General features: G+C 32.7%; 1 protein-coding gene and 1 long non-coding RNA gene across 23 annotated transcripts in view; one reads left to right on the top strand and one right to left on the bottom strand.

Annotated features, from left to right (window-relative positions):
- Window positions 1–14,655, top strand: part of PCM1 (pericentriolar material 1) — an 81,149-nt gene that overhangs the window by 5,843 nt on the left and 60,651 nt on the right. For 14 of the 22 annotated variants that reach the window (XM_032468609.1, XM_032468606.1, XM_032468608.1 and 11 more), the window contains 7 exons: window positions 4,963–5,080; window positions 6,670–6,915; window positions 7,916–8,185; window positions 8,880–9,050; window positions 9,235–9,351; window positions 10,806–10,994; window positions 14,333–14,510. In XM_032468609.1, coding sequence (XP_032324500.1) covers window positions 4,985–5,080; window positions 6,670–6,915; window positions 7,916–8,185; window positions 8,880–9,050; window positions 9,235–9,351; window positions 10,806–10,994; window positions 14,333–14,510 — 1,267 coding nt within the window. In that variant the 5' untranslated portion in view covers window positions 4,963–4,984. The remainder of the gene's footprint in view (window positions 1–4,962; window positions 5,081–6,669; window positions 6,916–7,915; window positions 8,186–8,879; window positions 9,051–9,234; window positions 9,352–10,805; window positions 10,995–14,332; window positions 14,511–14,655) is intronic. The other 8 variants (XM_014566137.2, XM_032468619.1, XM_032468625.1 and 5 more) reach the window with 2 other exon arrangements.
- Window positions 7,521–13,899, bottom strand: LOC116660051. The gene is made up of 3 exons (XR_004315405.1): window positions 13,819–13,899; window positions 12,405–12,414; window positions 7,521–7,530 (listed from the first exon to the last, which is right to left on the bottom strand). It is a non-coding gene; the product is annotated as an uncharacterized LOC116660051 (long non-coding RNA).

Here is a 14,655-nt window from a genome sequence, read left to right on the forward strand (position 1 = left end):
TTTAGTGACAGTCCTTTTTTCTACTTCACTTACAAACTCCCTCAACTTCATGCTACCACCACGTCTGATAACCAGCCTGTATCCAAGTCCATCCTTTCTTTTGTTTCCATGAAAGAAGTATTCCTCTGCATGTGTAAAAACCGTTTTTCTTACTCATTGGATCCTAGCCACTCCCACTTTTTCAGAGACCACACGCTATTTATCTTTCTTCCATCTTCAGTATCTCCCTTTGTGAGCTCTATCCCGACAAATTTTAAATGTGCTCAAGATACCTCCCTTTTAATGAAACTTTCTTCTCGACCATTTCTGCCTGCTTCCTTTCACAGACTGATTCTTTGGTGAAAAAAATCACCTAATGACTTCCTTTATTTTTTTCCCCTTCCTGTCAATAAATGCATTTCAGTTATGGAATTAACTCTTACCAAGGTTGTCAGTAAACTCCTTGTTGCTAAATCCAGGTGGACACTTCTCAGTATTTTTTTTTTTCATTTTTTAATTAAAAAATTTTTTGTTGCTGGGGGGGTGTGTGATTAGATTTATTTATTTATTTAAAAAATGTTTAATAGATTGCACCCAGGACCTTGTGCATGCTAAGCACTAACTCTACTACTGAGCTATATACCCTCTTCCCTCAGTACTTTTCTTATATGACAAAGTAACTTCTGGCATTCTTATCAGACCTGCCTTCTTTATATAGTTCTCCCACTTTTTAGCACATTCTCTTGGTTTCCCTCCTGTCTTTCTGTACCTTCTCAGTATTCTTTTCCTCTCTTAAATATTAGTGTCCTTCAAGGTTCAGTCTTTCTCTCTTACTCTTCATCTTCTCACTGAGCTTACTGTTCACTTCAAGTGCTTTTATGAGTGGATGAGTCACAAATCACTTTCCAGCCTAGATTTCACTTCTGAGAGATCGATACTTGCCCATTGGACAAATTTAATTGGGTGTTCAACAGGCATCTCAAACTCAACATTTCTAAAACTGAACTCATTATCTTTTCTCAACAATGGAAACTTGTTTCTTTTCAAATTTGAATGTATCATCATATACCCTGTTGTTCCCTAGAAACCTAGGACTTACTCTTTAGCTTCTTCCTCACTGCCTTATCCCCCACATCATGGTGGCCACCAAGCCCTGTTGATTCTGCCATAGAAATCATGTTGCACTGGTTCGCGTACATATCTGGTATTTTGATTATTGAAACTTGTATACAAATAATTAATAATAAACTGTATAAATAATAATTTATATTAGTGTATTTATAGAATAAAATTTAGAAGGTAGAGTGAGAGCTGTAGAGGTTGGCATAAAAAAGAAAGAAATGACTTGCCTTTATTTTCTACCTTTTATAGGGTCGTTTATCTCCCTTAGATCAGCTGAATGTTAATTGATTGAGACTTGATCCACATGCAGTTATTTCCTTAGCTTCACACTGATAATTTTACTTCTATAGGAGTGTGCATTTTAAACCATTTGGTTTCATTATTACTAAGTTATTAAATATTCTTTCTCATCAATCACAATAAAAAAGTAGTACAAAATTGTTTACTTTATAAACTAATGGACTTTATTTAGTAAGTGGTCTTTTAAAAAAGATTTTTTAAAAATTTGATGTATTTTTCCCAAACTAATTTTAACGTACCCTTTTAAGTTGTTTTAGGAACTTATTTTAATAGTGTTCAAAGTCACTGGCCTATGAATAGATCCTTGAGAAGAGGTCTTCATTTTAGGGAAATTTATCATAATAAAAATTACAATATAAAACATTTCTCTGAATATACTCTTACTGTATTTATCTTAAACTAAATTTACTTTATTACTCTACTGATAGAAAATGTAACATGCTCTATGAAGAAAATTGGTATGTAAGAATTTTTACTTAAAATACCTTAATTTTCCATTGTAATTTACGTTTTAAGATAATTTTGCTTTTAGTAATGTTAAATGTGGTATCACCTCTATTGCTTATGTATTTTTTGAGCTCCTGTTCTTTAATATTACAAATTATATTAGCACACCTAGAAAAAGGTAGTTGTAAAATGTTTCATTTAAATGAATCACTGGACATACCTCTCCATGGGTATCAATTATTTTGTAAAGTTCTTAAATATATTTCTAGTGTAAGAAATAATGTAAAATATTGCTTAAAATATGTAAGACAGAGAAAAGAGCAAAAATCATTACACTCTTACCCCTGTCACCAACAGTTGCTTTCATGCAAGCATTTTTGTATATAGCAGAGATATTAACTGTATACTTCATACATCTTTCAGATTTTTTTCCCAATTTGTCACGTACTGTTCTCAGCTTACTTAGGATTTGCTTTTATGTGACTAAAATTGAATGTTTTCCTTTCTATTTCTGCATTCCAAATTAGTAAGATCTCTTTTTAAAGTTCATTCTTTTTTCTTGTTTGTGTGTTACTTAATTTTTTAGTCTTATTTATCTATTTTTAATCTACTTACTATCTTGGTGTTATGGTATAAGGAAGCCTTTTACAGCTGAGAGAGAATTAAGGTCTAGTACTCTAAGGCATCTGTTGCTTACTGTGAATTAATTCCTCTTCTGTGTGTCTGGAATGGTACTGGGTATGTACCATCCTTGGGAGAAATGAGAAAATGGTCACTCAAAGTATTTTTCTGTGTTTGAGATGAAGAATCCTAGTTTAGAAAGGCTGTTAAAGCTCTAAAGAAATCTTTTTCAAAATTGTTAGCAAATTGTCCCATCAACTGAATAATCCTACATCATAGAATCGTTGTGAGGATTATATGATATAATGCACGTAATATACTTAGCATGGTGCTTGGCCATATAGTGAACAAGATAGATGTTAATTATAATTAATTTTTGTCATTAAATTTTTCTAATTGGGTGTATTTGAGGATTTTCTTTTTGGGCTGGTGCTAATTTAACCATATAGGTACCCAATGTGGTTGAATATCTTGGGACTAGTTTTCTACCCTCCTGACCTCTATTGCTACTCTTATTTTATTTTTCAGATAGTTTTTTTCTCTGACTTGTTTTTTCTTTAAGATGGTTTTTAGAATCATTCTGTCTGATTCCAAGAAGAATCCCAGTAGGATTTTTCTTGGTATTTCATTGTCTGTACATTTAGAAAAAATGATGTTTATAATATTTAGTCTTCTCATCAAGGAAGATTGTTTTTTCTACTTACTTAAATTTTTTCTTACATTGTTTTATAAAGTTTAATAGTGCTTCTTCACATAGAGCAAAATTACATTATTCCTAGATTTTTTTGTCACTATTACAAGTGATGTCCTTTCCACCCAGTGTATTTTCTATCTGGTTATTAGTGATATTTTGAAGTTCTCTAGGTTTTTGAATTCATATTCTTTAAGAATACCACCTTTTCTCTTTTCAATATTTCTATTTCTGTTTCATATTTTTTGTAGAAACAATTTCAAAACTGCTAAATATATGTGGTGGCTTGTTTTGCTCTTTTAATGGAGATGTCTTATTTTGAGATTTTTGGCTATTGGTTTAAAATACACTTTTTAACTCTTTAGAAAATTATTAAAGTAATATACGCTTACTGAGTATAATTTTCAAAAATTATTAATTACTACGTTCTGTATTTGAAAATTATATAATATTGTACATCAACTATACCTCAGTAATAAAAATTTTTTAAAGTAATACTGAAAAAGTAGTATAAAAATACATAAAACTGTAAGGAAGTGCCAATGTATTTGTACTTTTTACGATTTTTTTCAAATTAATTGTTGAATTTTATATCACTTGTTATTTTGAGATGATAAAACTTAACCTATTATATACTCTGTTTAATGTAATATTTTATTCTGCTATATATCCTAGTGTTAAAATATCCATGGGATAAATCCTACTTGTAATGGGTGATGATAGTCCTTCTAATATTATACTCTAGTGAATGGGAGAAGTTAGGATCTTACAGTCAGAGGAACTTGGATTTGTATTCTGTTTTGACATTTTTAGCTGAATGACCTTGGCAGAATTATCTAATTAACTCCTTTGAATATTACCGTTTGTAAAATGAGAAACTTATTATAATCTTGACTGCTAATGGCTTTCCCTGCTCCCTGAATTGTAGATGAAGTTATCTCAGCATCTCCTCTTTCACCTAGTCCCCTTCTAACCTGCACAGTTCCAAACCTAGTGGAAATCCAAAGTCCTCCAGAAGGTCATATAAAAATCTTACTTTCTCCTGATTATCTCTGCTTCTGAACCTTTGCTTACACCATTGCTTCTTCCATTTCTCAGCTCTTTGACCCAGGTGTGAAATTTAGTTCTTTCCTTGATTTTCAAAAAATCCCCACTTTTTTTAGTAAACTGTATCAAGACTTAGGGAAAACTGTGAAGTAGCAGCAGTATAATTTAAAATAGGGTGGTAGGCATCACTTCTTAAAAAGGTTTCAGTCACTGTATTCATGACTTTTACTGGCCATTCACCAGCCTGTCCTGTTTGTTGCTGCTTTCTTTTCATCTTGCTTACCATTAGCTTCCTTCCCATTAAAACCAAACTTTTCCATGTTGCATGCAGAGCAGTTCTACCCTCTCTGAATCTTTGACATAAAACAAATGCCTAGTTTGGGGGTTTTAGTTTCTTTTTGAAGAGCAGTTTTGGTTCTGGCTATTAATAAAACTTTTCCCTTTTTCCCTTCATTATTACTGTATGTTTTAGGACTGTGTTGAATAAGTTGAATTGAATAACCTTTAAGCATGCAGATCAGCACACATAGTTTTTCCTTCCCCATCACTCCATCTACTTACTTAATACATGTTAATCTTACTATGCCAGTGGCAGCTAAATCATTTTGTCTGATTTGTGGTTGACAGTGCCTCTTTTTATTTCATAAACTCAACTTTTCTGAGATTCCTTTATATTACTAAGCTTCATGGAATGATTTAAATATTAAGAGTTTGTTTTTATGTGTTAAGAAGGTTAATTTTTATTTGTTTTGCAGAAAATTAATTATAAAAGCCAGTATGGCCACAGGAGGAGGTCCTTTTGAAGAAGGCATGAATGACCAGGATTTACCAAGCTGGAGCAATGAGAGTGTTGATGACCGACTCAACAATATGGTAAGATGTCTTATTATTGATTGTGTGTTGTTAACTACTAATGTTAAAATGCAACTTTTCTCTGATTTAGCCAAGTGGAACTCATTGAAACCCGTTGTTAAGTTTTTTTTGCTGGGCAAGAAATTCAGTGGCCCTGGGCTGTTTATTATATTAGTTGGAGAAATTTTTGTTTGCAGGTAACATATCAACTTGAGTTACCTTAAGCCAAAAAGAAGATTTATAATAATAAGGATATAGAAATGTTTTACTGAAAACAAGTTAAAGGAATGTAGCTGGGTTTTACAGAGAGGTTAGAAAAAGAAACCAGAAAGTTGTCAAGAATTACTTTTTCACTTTGCTTCTGAGTGCCTCTGCTTCACACAACTTTCTTTTCACAGACCAGTGTTCTCTCTTCTCTGGTCCACATGGCGTACTATGACAGGTCACCCCTTAATTCTAATGTCTTCAGTTATAGCTGCAATCATGTACTGACTAGTTATCTCATAGTTCCAATTTGAAATTTTAAAGTTTGATTATCACAGTTTGGATGAGATACGTATCTCTTTTCCAGTCAGCTATGGCCAGGATTGGGTGGGAAAGTAGAATATGGGGCTTTGGCAGGAACACCCACACAAGGACTGGGGTGGAGGGACAGTTTATAGAGAAGGGAGTTTTGTTATAAATAAGGAAAATATCCCAAAAGGTTTTACTATAGTAAAACTAAAAGATTGTCCCAGTATGGATAAGGTGGGAATTTATCGACCTTTTTGTTGAATGTATTAGGTTATGTGGGTATAACTAAGTAAACAAAATTCTTTCTTTTTAAAACATTAAAAAGGGGAGGGTATAACTCAAGTGGTAGAGTGCATGCTTAGCATTCATGAAGTCCTAGGCTTAATACCCAGGACCTCCTCTAAGAATAAATAAATCTAACTACTTCCCCCACCAGGGGGGAGAAAAAAACCTAAAAGAAAAAAGAAATAAAATTAAGCATTTTTTTGTTATTTCATATCAGATCTTATGTAGTACATGGTTACTGATAATAATAGTTACATTTATTGCTTACTACATTTGCTAAATGTTCTATATATGTTATTTTTTCTCATGTTTTAAATATGGCACTATTTTGGAGATTAGGAAACTGAGATTTTGGGGAAGTTAAATAAATTGCCTGGGGTCACACAGTGGAGCATTTCTTCAGATAACAGTAATTGTTTTAGATCCTAGCGTGGTTCCAGATCTGTCTATACATACTGACTTTACAGGAGGCCAGCAAAGGTATCTGTAATTAATTTCACTGTTCAATTTATAAACAGTAAGGGACCATTTTTTAAAATGCTTTTGAAAATATTCAAACTGATGCTAGGATTAGAATTTAGGTACTTGTATTTGTTAATGATGTATGATAGGAAAGTAATGTATTTGGAAATTTATGCTAGATGTAGTGGAGGGAAAATGGGTTAGAACAGGTAAATAATTGTCTCTGAGACTATGCATCAGTGTGAAAAATGTTTTGTCATTTTTAAGACTGACAAAAATTTTTAAGCATACCAAATTATTTTCCTGATTTGGTAGAGGCCAGGTTAACTGTTCCCTTTACTTTTTTAAAGGATTGGGGTGGCCAGCAGAAGAAGGCAAATAGATCATCAGAAAAGAATAAAAAGAAGTTTGGTGTAGAAAGTGATAAAAGAGTAACTAATGATATTTCTCCGGAATCATCACCGGGAATGGGAAGGCGAAGAACAAAGACTCCACATACGTTTCCACACAGCAGATACATGACTCAGATGTCTGTCCCCGAGCAGGCGGAATTAGAGAAACTGAAACAGCGGATAAACTTCAGTGATTTAGATCAGGTTGGTAAATTATTTTAAAAATTGAGTTATGACTATGAGAAATGTTTATAATTAAATAATTTGTCTTAATCAAAATTGAGCTATTTCCTTTTTCTTAGTTTCTGTGCACTTGGAAAGAATTTTAATCATGGTAATGGTGCTGTGTTCTTTGGAGGGCAGCAAAGTCTTTATTTCTAAATTTGCTAAGGATATGTCTTTAGGGACTTTATTATTACATTATATGACTAACTTAAATGATTTCATTTTGAAACTTAATTTCGCATGCTAGTAATTGAGTAAAATTGCTGTTAAGCAAAAGGGAAGGTCCAGTTTAGAATATTTATCATTGGCTAAGTGTGGAATGTGCTGTTACCTCAAGTTTAGAATAAAACTATTGTTTGTATTTATAATCACTTAAAGTTAGAACTGAAAGCAAGTAGAAATGATAATGACCTGATAATATTTTACTGTCACATCTGTACTTGGTAGAGATAAGGTTTCCAAATATGCATAAAGGTAGATTCAAGTCTGATATGATGATGGTGATGATCATGTATCATTTAGTTAACCTATATACTAGTTATTGAACACTTAACTGTATGTCAGACACTGAGCTGAGTACTTTATCAGACAGTGCTTTGTACTGACACATCTTTATGTTGATGGTCATATTAACATTGATGCATTGGATCCAAAGCCTGTGTTAGATTCTGTAATCAAGTATGACTAGCAGTATGAGTTATAATATGGCTCATAATCCTGCCACTTCATTTACACTAATCTTACTCCTATTCATCAGTTGAATTGTCTCTGACAAAATGAGGAATAGGACATGTTAATCAAATTTTGATATTTTACTAAAAGAATTTTGAATGTTTGAAGCTCTTTGAGTCTTAGAACAAAGCTGTTTATATATACCTCCTGAATTGATATATGATGGTGAAACTGGCTTAAGAACATCAGAGTTTTTTTAATTTTGGAAGATTAATGTTTGTGGGTTTTTTTTCTTTTTCATATATAGAGAAGTATTGGAAGTGATTCTCAAGGTAGAGCAACAGCTGCTAACAACAAACGTCAGCTTAGTGAAAACCGAAAGCCCTTCAACTTTTTGCCTATGCAGATTAATACTAACAAAGGCAAAGATGCTGCTCCCAGTCCTCAAAAGAGAGAAATGGTAGGATCAGCACAGTGTAAAGAGTTGTTTGCTTCTGCTTTGAGTAATGACCTTTTGCAAAACTGTCAAGTCTCTGAAGAAGATGGGAGAGGAGAACCTACAATGGAGAGCAGCCAGGTGATAAAATTTCTTTCTTTTGCTCTTTGTTTTCATAAACCTCAGAGTAGAAACATTAAGTTTAAAAAAAAATTATACTGGGTTATGCACCTAGAAATTTTAGTTAGGTAGAATTAAAGTACTTCTCTGACCTTCCTTATTAATCAGTTTTATTCAAAATATAAATTTCTTCTTACCCTAAATGATTGTAGAAGTGGCATATTCAGGCAAATTAAGATTTCTTTTTATTTGCCAAATGCTATATTGGTAAATTTTAGTACAGAGGAATTGGGAGCAATGTGATTAATAGATAGTTATGGGAATTTTTTTAAATGGTGAAACAATTCTTTTAAAAAGAACTTTCAAAAGTGTAGTTCTTTTAATTTATAAAGAAATATATAAACATCAGAAAAATTTATATAAATGGTTTGGTATGCAGTTTTATAAAGTTTTTCAAGTAATGTAAATTAAAAATAACTTTGAAATTTCTAAATTAATTGTAGTTGGAGTTATTATTGCCTGTTACATTTTGATTAAATTCTAAATTTGAATCAGATATTTGCATGTATGAATTCACACAATAAGCCTAGAAGTATTTTTGGTTATATTTGAAATTTAAAAATTTAAAATGTGTAAAATTGTTGCTGTTCAATAAATTATACTCAGTTTTATTTATTTTCATGCTTTTTCCCCCTCCCAAATATTTCCCCTGCAGATTGTAAGCAGGCTTGTTCAGATTCGTGACTATATTACTAAAGCTAGTTCCATGCGGGAAGATCTTGTAGAGAAAAATGAGAGATCTGCTAATGTTGAGCGCCTTACACATCTAATAGATCACCTTAAGGAACAAGAAAAGTCATATATGAAATTTCTCCAAAAAATCCTTGTAAGTTTCAGATTTTTTAAATAATGTATTGAGTTATTTTTGTAGTACATCAGTGTACATATACTGATGATATTCTGATGCCACCCCAGAGGAGTTAATATATTTTCAAAGATCGTGCCATCCATTATAACATTTTATTGCCCTTTTTAATAGTTGTATGATTTATACCACTAAAATATTTCAGGCTAGAGAAAATGAGGAGGAGGATGTTCGGACTGTAGATTCAGCTGTGGGATCTGGTTCTGTAGCTGAGAGCACATCGCTAAACATAGATGTGCAGTCTGAGGCTTCAGATACCACGGTAAGCAGCTTTTTGGTAATTAAAGTGCTGGAAATGAAGATTTAAACTTTTCCCCCGTTTTTCAAGATGATATTTTATAGGCATTCTTTAATGAAAAGTTTATTTCAGGGAAGAAACCCTCAAATTGTTAATGCTGTATATATTATTTTTAAACATGGAAGTTTAAAAGTTTTATTTATTAACATTAAAAATAGTTTTATGGCTGAGTACATCTAATAATTTTTGATTTTCAGCTTGCGGAAACCTGGTTTTTCTAGTATATTTCGTTAAGCACAGCTTTACTTATTTTAAGAACCAATGGGACAGTTAAATTCATCATGGATATAAGAGCTACAAGTGCAGAGTGTCATTGCTTAGCATGTCTTCCTTGGAAAGGTCTCCAAGTTCCTTTGCCATTGAGTACTCATTTTAGGGCTGTTAGGATTTTCATTTCTCAAGCTAGCCTAGAACTAAAGCAAAACCAGAAGACTGATAAATGGAGACGAAAATGGGACAGGGTAGCATTTACACTGATTTATTATTCCAGTGAGAAAAATCCTGTAACTTCTGACTGCAAAATGAAATGCATCAAAATACTGTATTTTGGAAAAGTAATCAGGAATTTACAGAACTCTGAGGAAAGATTTGTTAAATAAACTTAGTTATTAGAAGTTAGTATGAAACTAGTATGCTTTAAAGCACTTTAAACAGGTGCATCTATAACCATGGATTAGTAAACTTAAAAAACTGTTACCAGTAATGCCTTTCTCGTGAAAGGATAACCATGTATATCTTTTGTTCCAAAATACCATTCAGCATGAGGAATTTGAGGGTTTGTTTCCTTTTGGTATTGACCTGCGTAGTTTTCTTATATGCCTCCTTTCTCTTCCCTGCCCTTCCTGATTTGAAGAGGAAATTTGAATTTTTTTCTCTCTCCATTATTTTTACCAGGAGATGCTCAGAGGGCTTGATCCAAACGGTTGTTGAAGAATGGATTCTACTGTGGGGAAATTGTTTTTCTATTTACAGTGGTGCTGGAAATAATTTCTTTCTCACATTTCATTCCAGCAGAAAGGGAAGGGTTGGGGCATGTGGGTAAAGGAATTCTGTTGGGGAGGGATGGGAAATGGTATAGTTGATTACTGTAATTTATATCTTAGCATATATAGTGTTCACCATGATGAGAATTTCTTTTATAATATAAAATCATGACATGAAAGTTAATAACATAGAATAAATGTTAAAATATGCTTCAGGAGTTGTTGTATAGATTGGAAATTGCTGAGGATATGATACTCAATTATAATAAGCCAATAGTCTAGTCTTCAGAAATTTAAAAGTCTTAAGTTTTATTGTCACTCGGGGGAGGGTGGATAGATGGGGCGGGTAAATTTTTGTATTTATTTATAAGGCTGGCTTGTATGTTAAACAGGAGTTTGTGTTAAGAAATTAATATGCTACACTATTTAATAAAGGAGGCATCTTTTAGTCTGAGAATTCGGCCGTGCATTGAGGACAAACTAGGGAATTCAGCTTCACAAGAACAGGTTTCAGACATTGACGTTACTACAAGTCCAAAAGGGAAAGGTGACAGACCTCCTCAGAATTGCAGGGAACTGAGGCCTGATAGGAAATATAGCCGAAAACGTGGATTTCCCTCAAAGGTATACTTCATCATGTTAACTTGGGAAGTCTCTAAATGAGCACCTCTTTTGTTCGTATTTCCTCTTCCTTCTTTGCTTTTCTGTTGTTGCTATTGCTTTCAAATATGTGAGTTATTAACCTGGTTAATTTTACTGTAATTTGCATTAATAAAATGCTGTCCCTTAGTGTTTTTCTTCTTTTCTACTTCTTAACTCTCTTTTCCATGGATTATATGTGACAGCTATTTTTAACTTACATTAACAAAAAACTTAAAACTTAATTCATTTCCTGTTTTTTTGCTATTGAGAGCTCAAAATATAACACGTTCTTAAACCTTGACCATTAGTTGCCATTTGTTTCTGATATTTGTGTTCATGGATTAAGATGGTTAAGTTTTGTCTTAGCCCCTGTGGTCATTCGTTAAAAAAAAGAGAAAACAGAGCAAGCTACTAGCTTTCCTGTTTTTGTAAGAATGAAGTATTTTATATTATTTTTTGGTGTATATTTTTGTTCCCATTGGAAGCCCCTTCCATTTTTTTTTTTTTAAGAAAGATATTTAATTATTCAGTTGACTTGTTTGCTGATATTTTTGCTATTTTTTTCTCCGGTGTTTGCTCTAAGTGTTCTTCCTTTTAATGTTCTTGTAGTATGCTTAAAGGCACTCAGGAAAGGTTTAAAGACAGCTACTTGTGTAGTTCCACTTAAAACAGTTTTTAAAAAAAGTAACATTTGTAAAAGTGCTTATATCCATTTGGCAAGAGTAAAGTACTGTTTCAATAATTGAATATAGATAAGATCAATTTCATATGTTTTATTACTAGCTTATTACCTAGGATTAGGCATTCTTTTCTGTTAGGCACATAGTTTACATTTTCTGTGGTTGTTTAAAAATGGCAACACTTAATCTCTAGGTATTTAAGTTTTGTTTTTTGGCACCTTGGCTCCCAGGAGGGTTTGAAGATACTGTTTGAAATCAGCTATAGTGATCTTGCTATAAAATGTTAAGCAAAAGGTGTCCCATTTCAATAGAAGAGTAAACAAAGTAGCTGATTATTTTTAAAACTAGTTAACATTGAAGAACAGAAAGTGAATGGGGGAAAATAGATGTCCTTTGGAACTTAATACTCCTCTCATAAGTCTTCTGAATGGTGACAAACAGAACCTAAGAGTTGTTAATTACCACAGCATAATACCTGCCAGTTCTACTTTTTTCCCTGTAGCATTATACTTTTTAAAAACCACCTGTTTTTAAGTTTCTTTGAATAATATCCTTTTAAATGAGTATTATTTTCTCTAAGACATCTTTTTTAGTCTAATTTGATTCTTTTTAATCTTTGATTCTTATGGCCATCCTAAGGTAGTTCTATCAGTATTCTGTTCATAAAATGATTTCAGTTTCTTAGAAAAAACCCTAATTCCCACTGACTGACTGTTCTTTCGCTGCTACGTAGAATCTGTTTTTCTCCCCACCCCACCTTCATTCCTTCCTTAACATCCTTTTAAAATATGGTATTCTGTTAGAAGACTAGGGGAAAAAGTTGAGGTCCTGAAGAGATTTCTCTGAGTCATTCCATTAAGATCTATAACTATTTGGGTCTGGCTTTACATTTTACCAATGACTTTGATGTAATTTAATTATTTTGGACCAAATCTGAGATAGCTAGCTATTGGTAGTTATCTCTCACCCTTCAAAAATTTTTTTCAAGATGTAAACAGTCTTGAAATGAGCCAAAACTAGGAAGATGAATTTTCATAGGAATGAATGTAAATGGTAACAAGGTAACTCCACTTGTATAGGATGGGCGAGAACTGAGTAAATCATAGTTGATTTGAAAAGGGCTTTAGTTTATGGGAATATCTCCAATAAATAGTAACTTAACCAAGATACATTATTTTTCTTCTGTGTTCATGAAGTCTACTCAGTCAGTCCAGGATATATAGAGCAGTCATCTGGATTCTCTGATAGGTACATCAGATATTCTAACTGTATGTAGTCTTCTGCTTCCTATTTGATCTTTTCTTTGAGTGCTTCATTTTGAGCTGTGTATTTATTTTTATGATTGCCAAGTCATAGTTTCTCATTCACAGAACTGATGAGTTCTACTTGGGGAGGTAAAGAGAAAGGGTTTTGGCATAGTATTGATAAGAAATATCACCCAGAAAGGAATTTCTCTGAAGCCGTCTGTGTTCTCCATTATTTCTCCTGGAATCAAATATACATAGAGAAAGTAGATCAGTGAGTGCATTTTTACTTTCAAAAGAAATTATTGAACTTCTTTATTTTCCTTGTCATCTTTGGTCAGGGCCAGGGGAGATCATCCATTTAAAATCTGTGTAACACCAACAAAAATATGATAGCAATGCAAATTTTAAATTGACTTAAATATTTCTAAGTTAATAGTAGTATTTTATGTAAATATTAGGTAAAATGATTAAACTTCTAAAATACAAAATTTTTAAAAAGGTAAATCAGTGATGAAAAACTCCATTATGATATATGTTTCATAATTTGATTTATAATTTGTTTCCTAGTTGTATTTACATTTGTCTCTTTGATTAATTGAGTTATTTTTTCTGGTTGGGTTACATTTGAGTAGTTTTAAGATTAACATTTGAAATTTTATAATTTCTTATAAGTGGCACCTATTTAATCTGCTCCTCCTTTAGGCAAAATGAAATTTCACCGTAATTTATGTCCTCAAACTCAGCTAAATGAGCATATTTTAAAAGAAAGAATAGTGATGATAACTTTGATACAAAGTGTTTCTTTTGCCTTATTATATACTTACATGATACAAGTGAAAATTAAAGCCTTTCACATCATATTATCAAATAAAAATGTACTTTTAAAATTTCTGTCCTTGGTTAAGAAATAGTTGGTTTGTTTTTGTTTTGTCGGTTTTTAACATCACTTCTAGGAATGGGACACAATACTTTTTAGACTGGTCTTTTTCAGGGGCATGTTTAGGGCATTAACCTGGTATGATCTGCTTTTCCTTTTCTGTTAGGCTTGGATCCCTCATTCCTGTGTGTGTGTGTGTACCTCCGTTTGCCCCCTCGGCCTTCCTGTCTCCCTTTTTGTATTCCTTTCCTTTACTTTCCTTTTGTTAATTTCTCTTCATGCTAAGCCTCTGCTTGTGGTCTTTTACCTTGAAATTACCTAACTACCTAATTCTTAACATGGCAGTGTATTGCTATGTCACCTTATTATTCTTATTCTTTTTCCTTCAAGTCTGTATCTAGGGTTGTGTATTTAACACTAATTTATTATCTGTATATGTTCTTTGCCATTGGTAGTTGAAACAGGAACATGGATTTTTAATAGCCAGATATAAGCGGTGTTGGTCTTACTTTTCAGGCCAGAGATCCTCAGCAGGAACCTATGGAAGAGATAGAAAATTTGAAGAAACAGCATGATTTGTTAAAAAGGATGTTGCAGCAGCAGGAGCAACTGAGAGCTCTGCAGGGACGACAAGCTGCTCTTCTTGCTCTGCAGCATAAAGCAGAGCAAGCTATTGCTGTGATGGATGACTCTGGTATGCCACCATCTTGGAATGTTGTGTCTATAAGCAAGGCTCGATAAATAATGATAAAACTGCAGGGTGGATGCTGGTTATTATATAATCAGATTTTGATTGTTGTCTAGTTTAGAAACCTTCATGTGAGCCTTACCCTTTCCTG

The sequence above is a fragment of the Camelus ferus genome, chromosome 26 (assembly GCF_009834535.1).
Source record: "Camelus ferus isolate YT-003-E chromosome 26, BCGSAC_Cfer_1.0, whole genome shotgun sequence".
NCBI lineage: Eukaryota > Metazoa > Chordata > Mammalia > Artiodactyla > Camelidae > Camelus > Camelus ferus.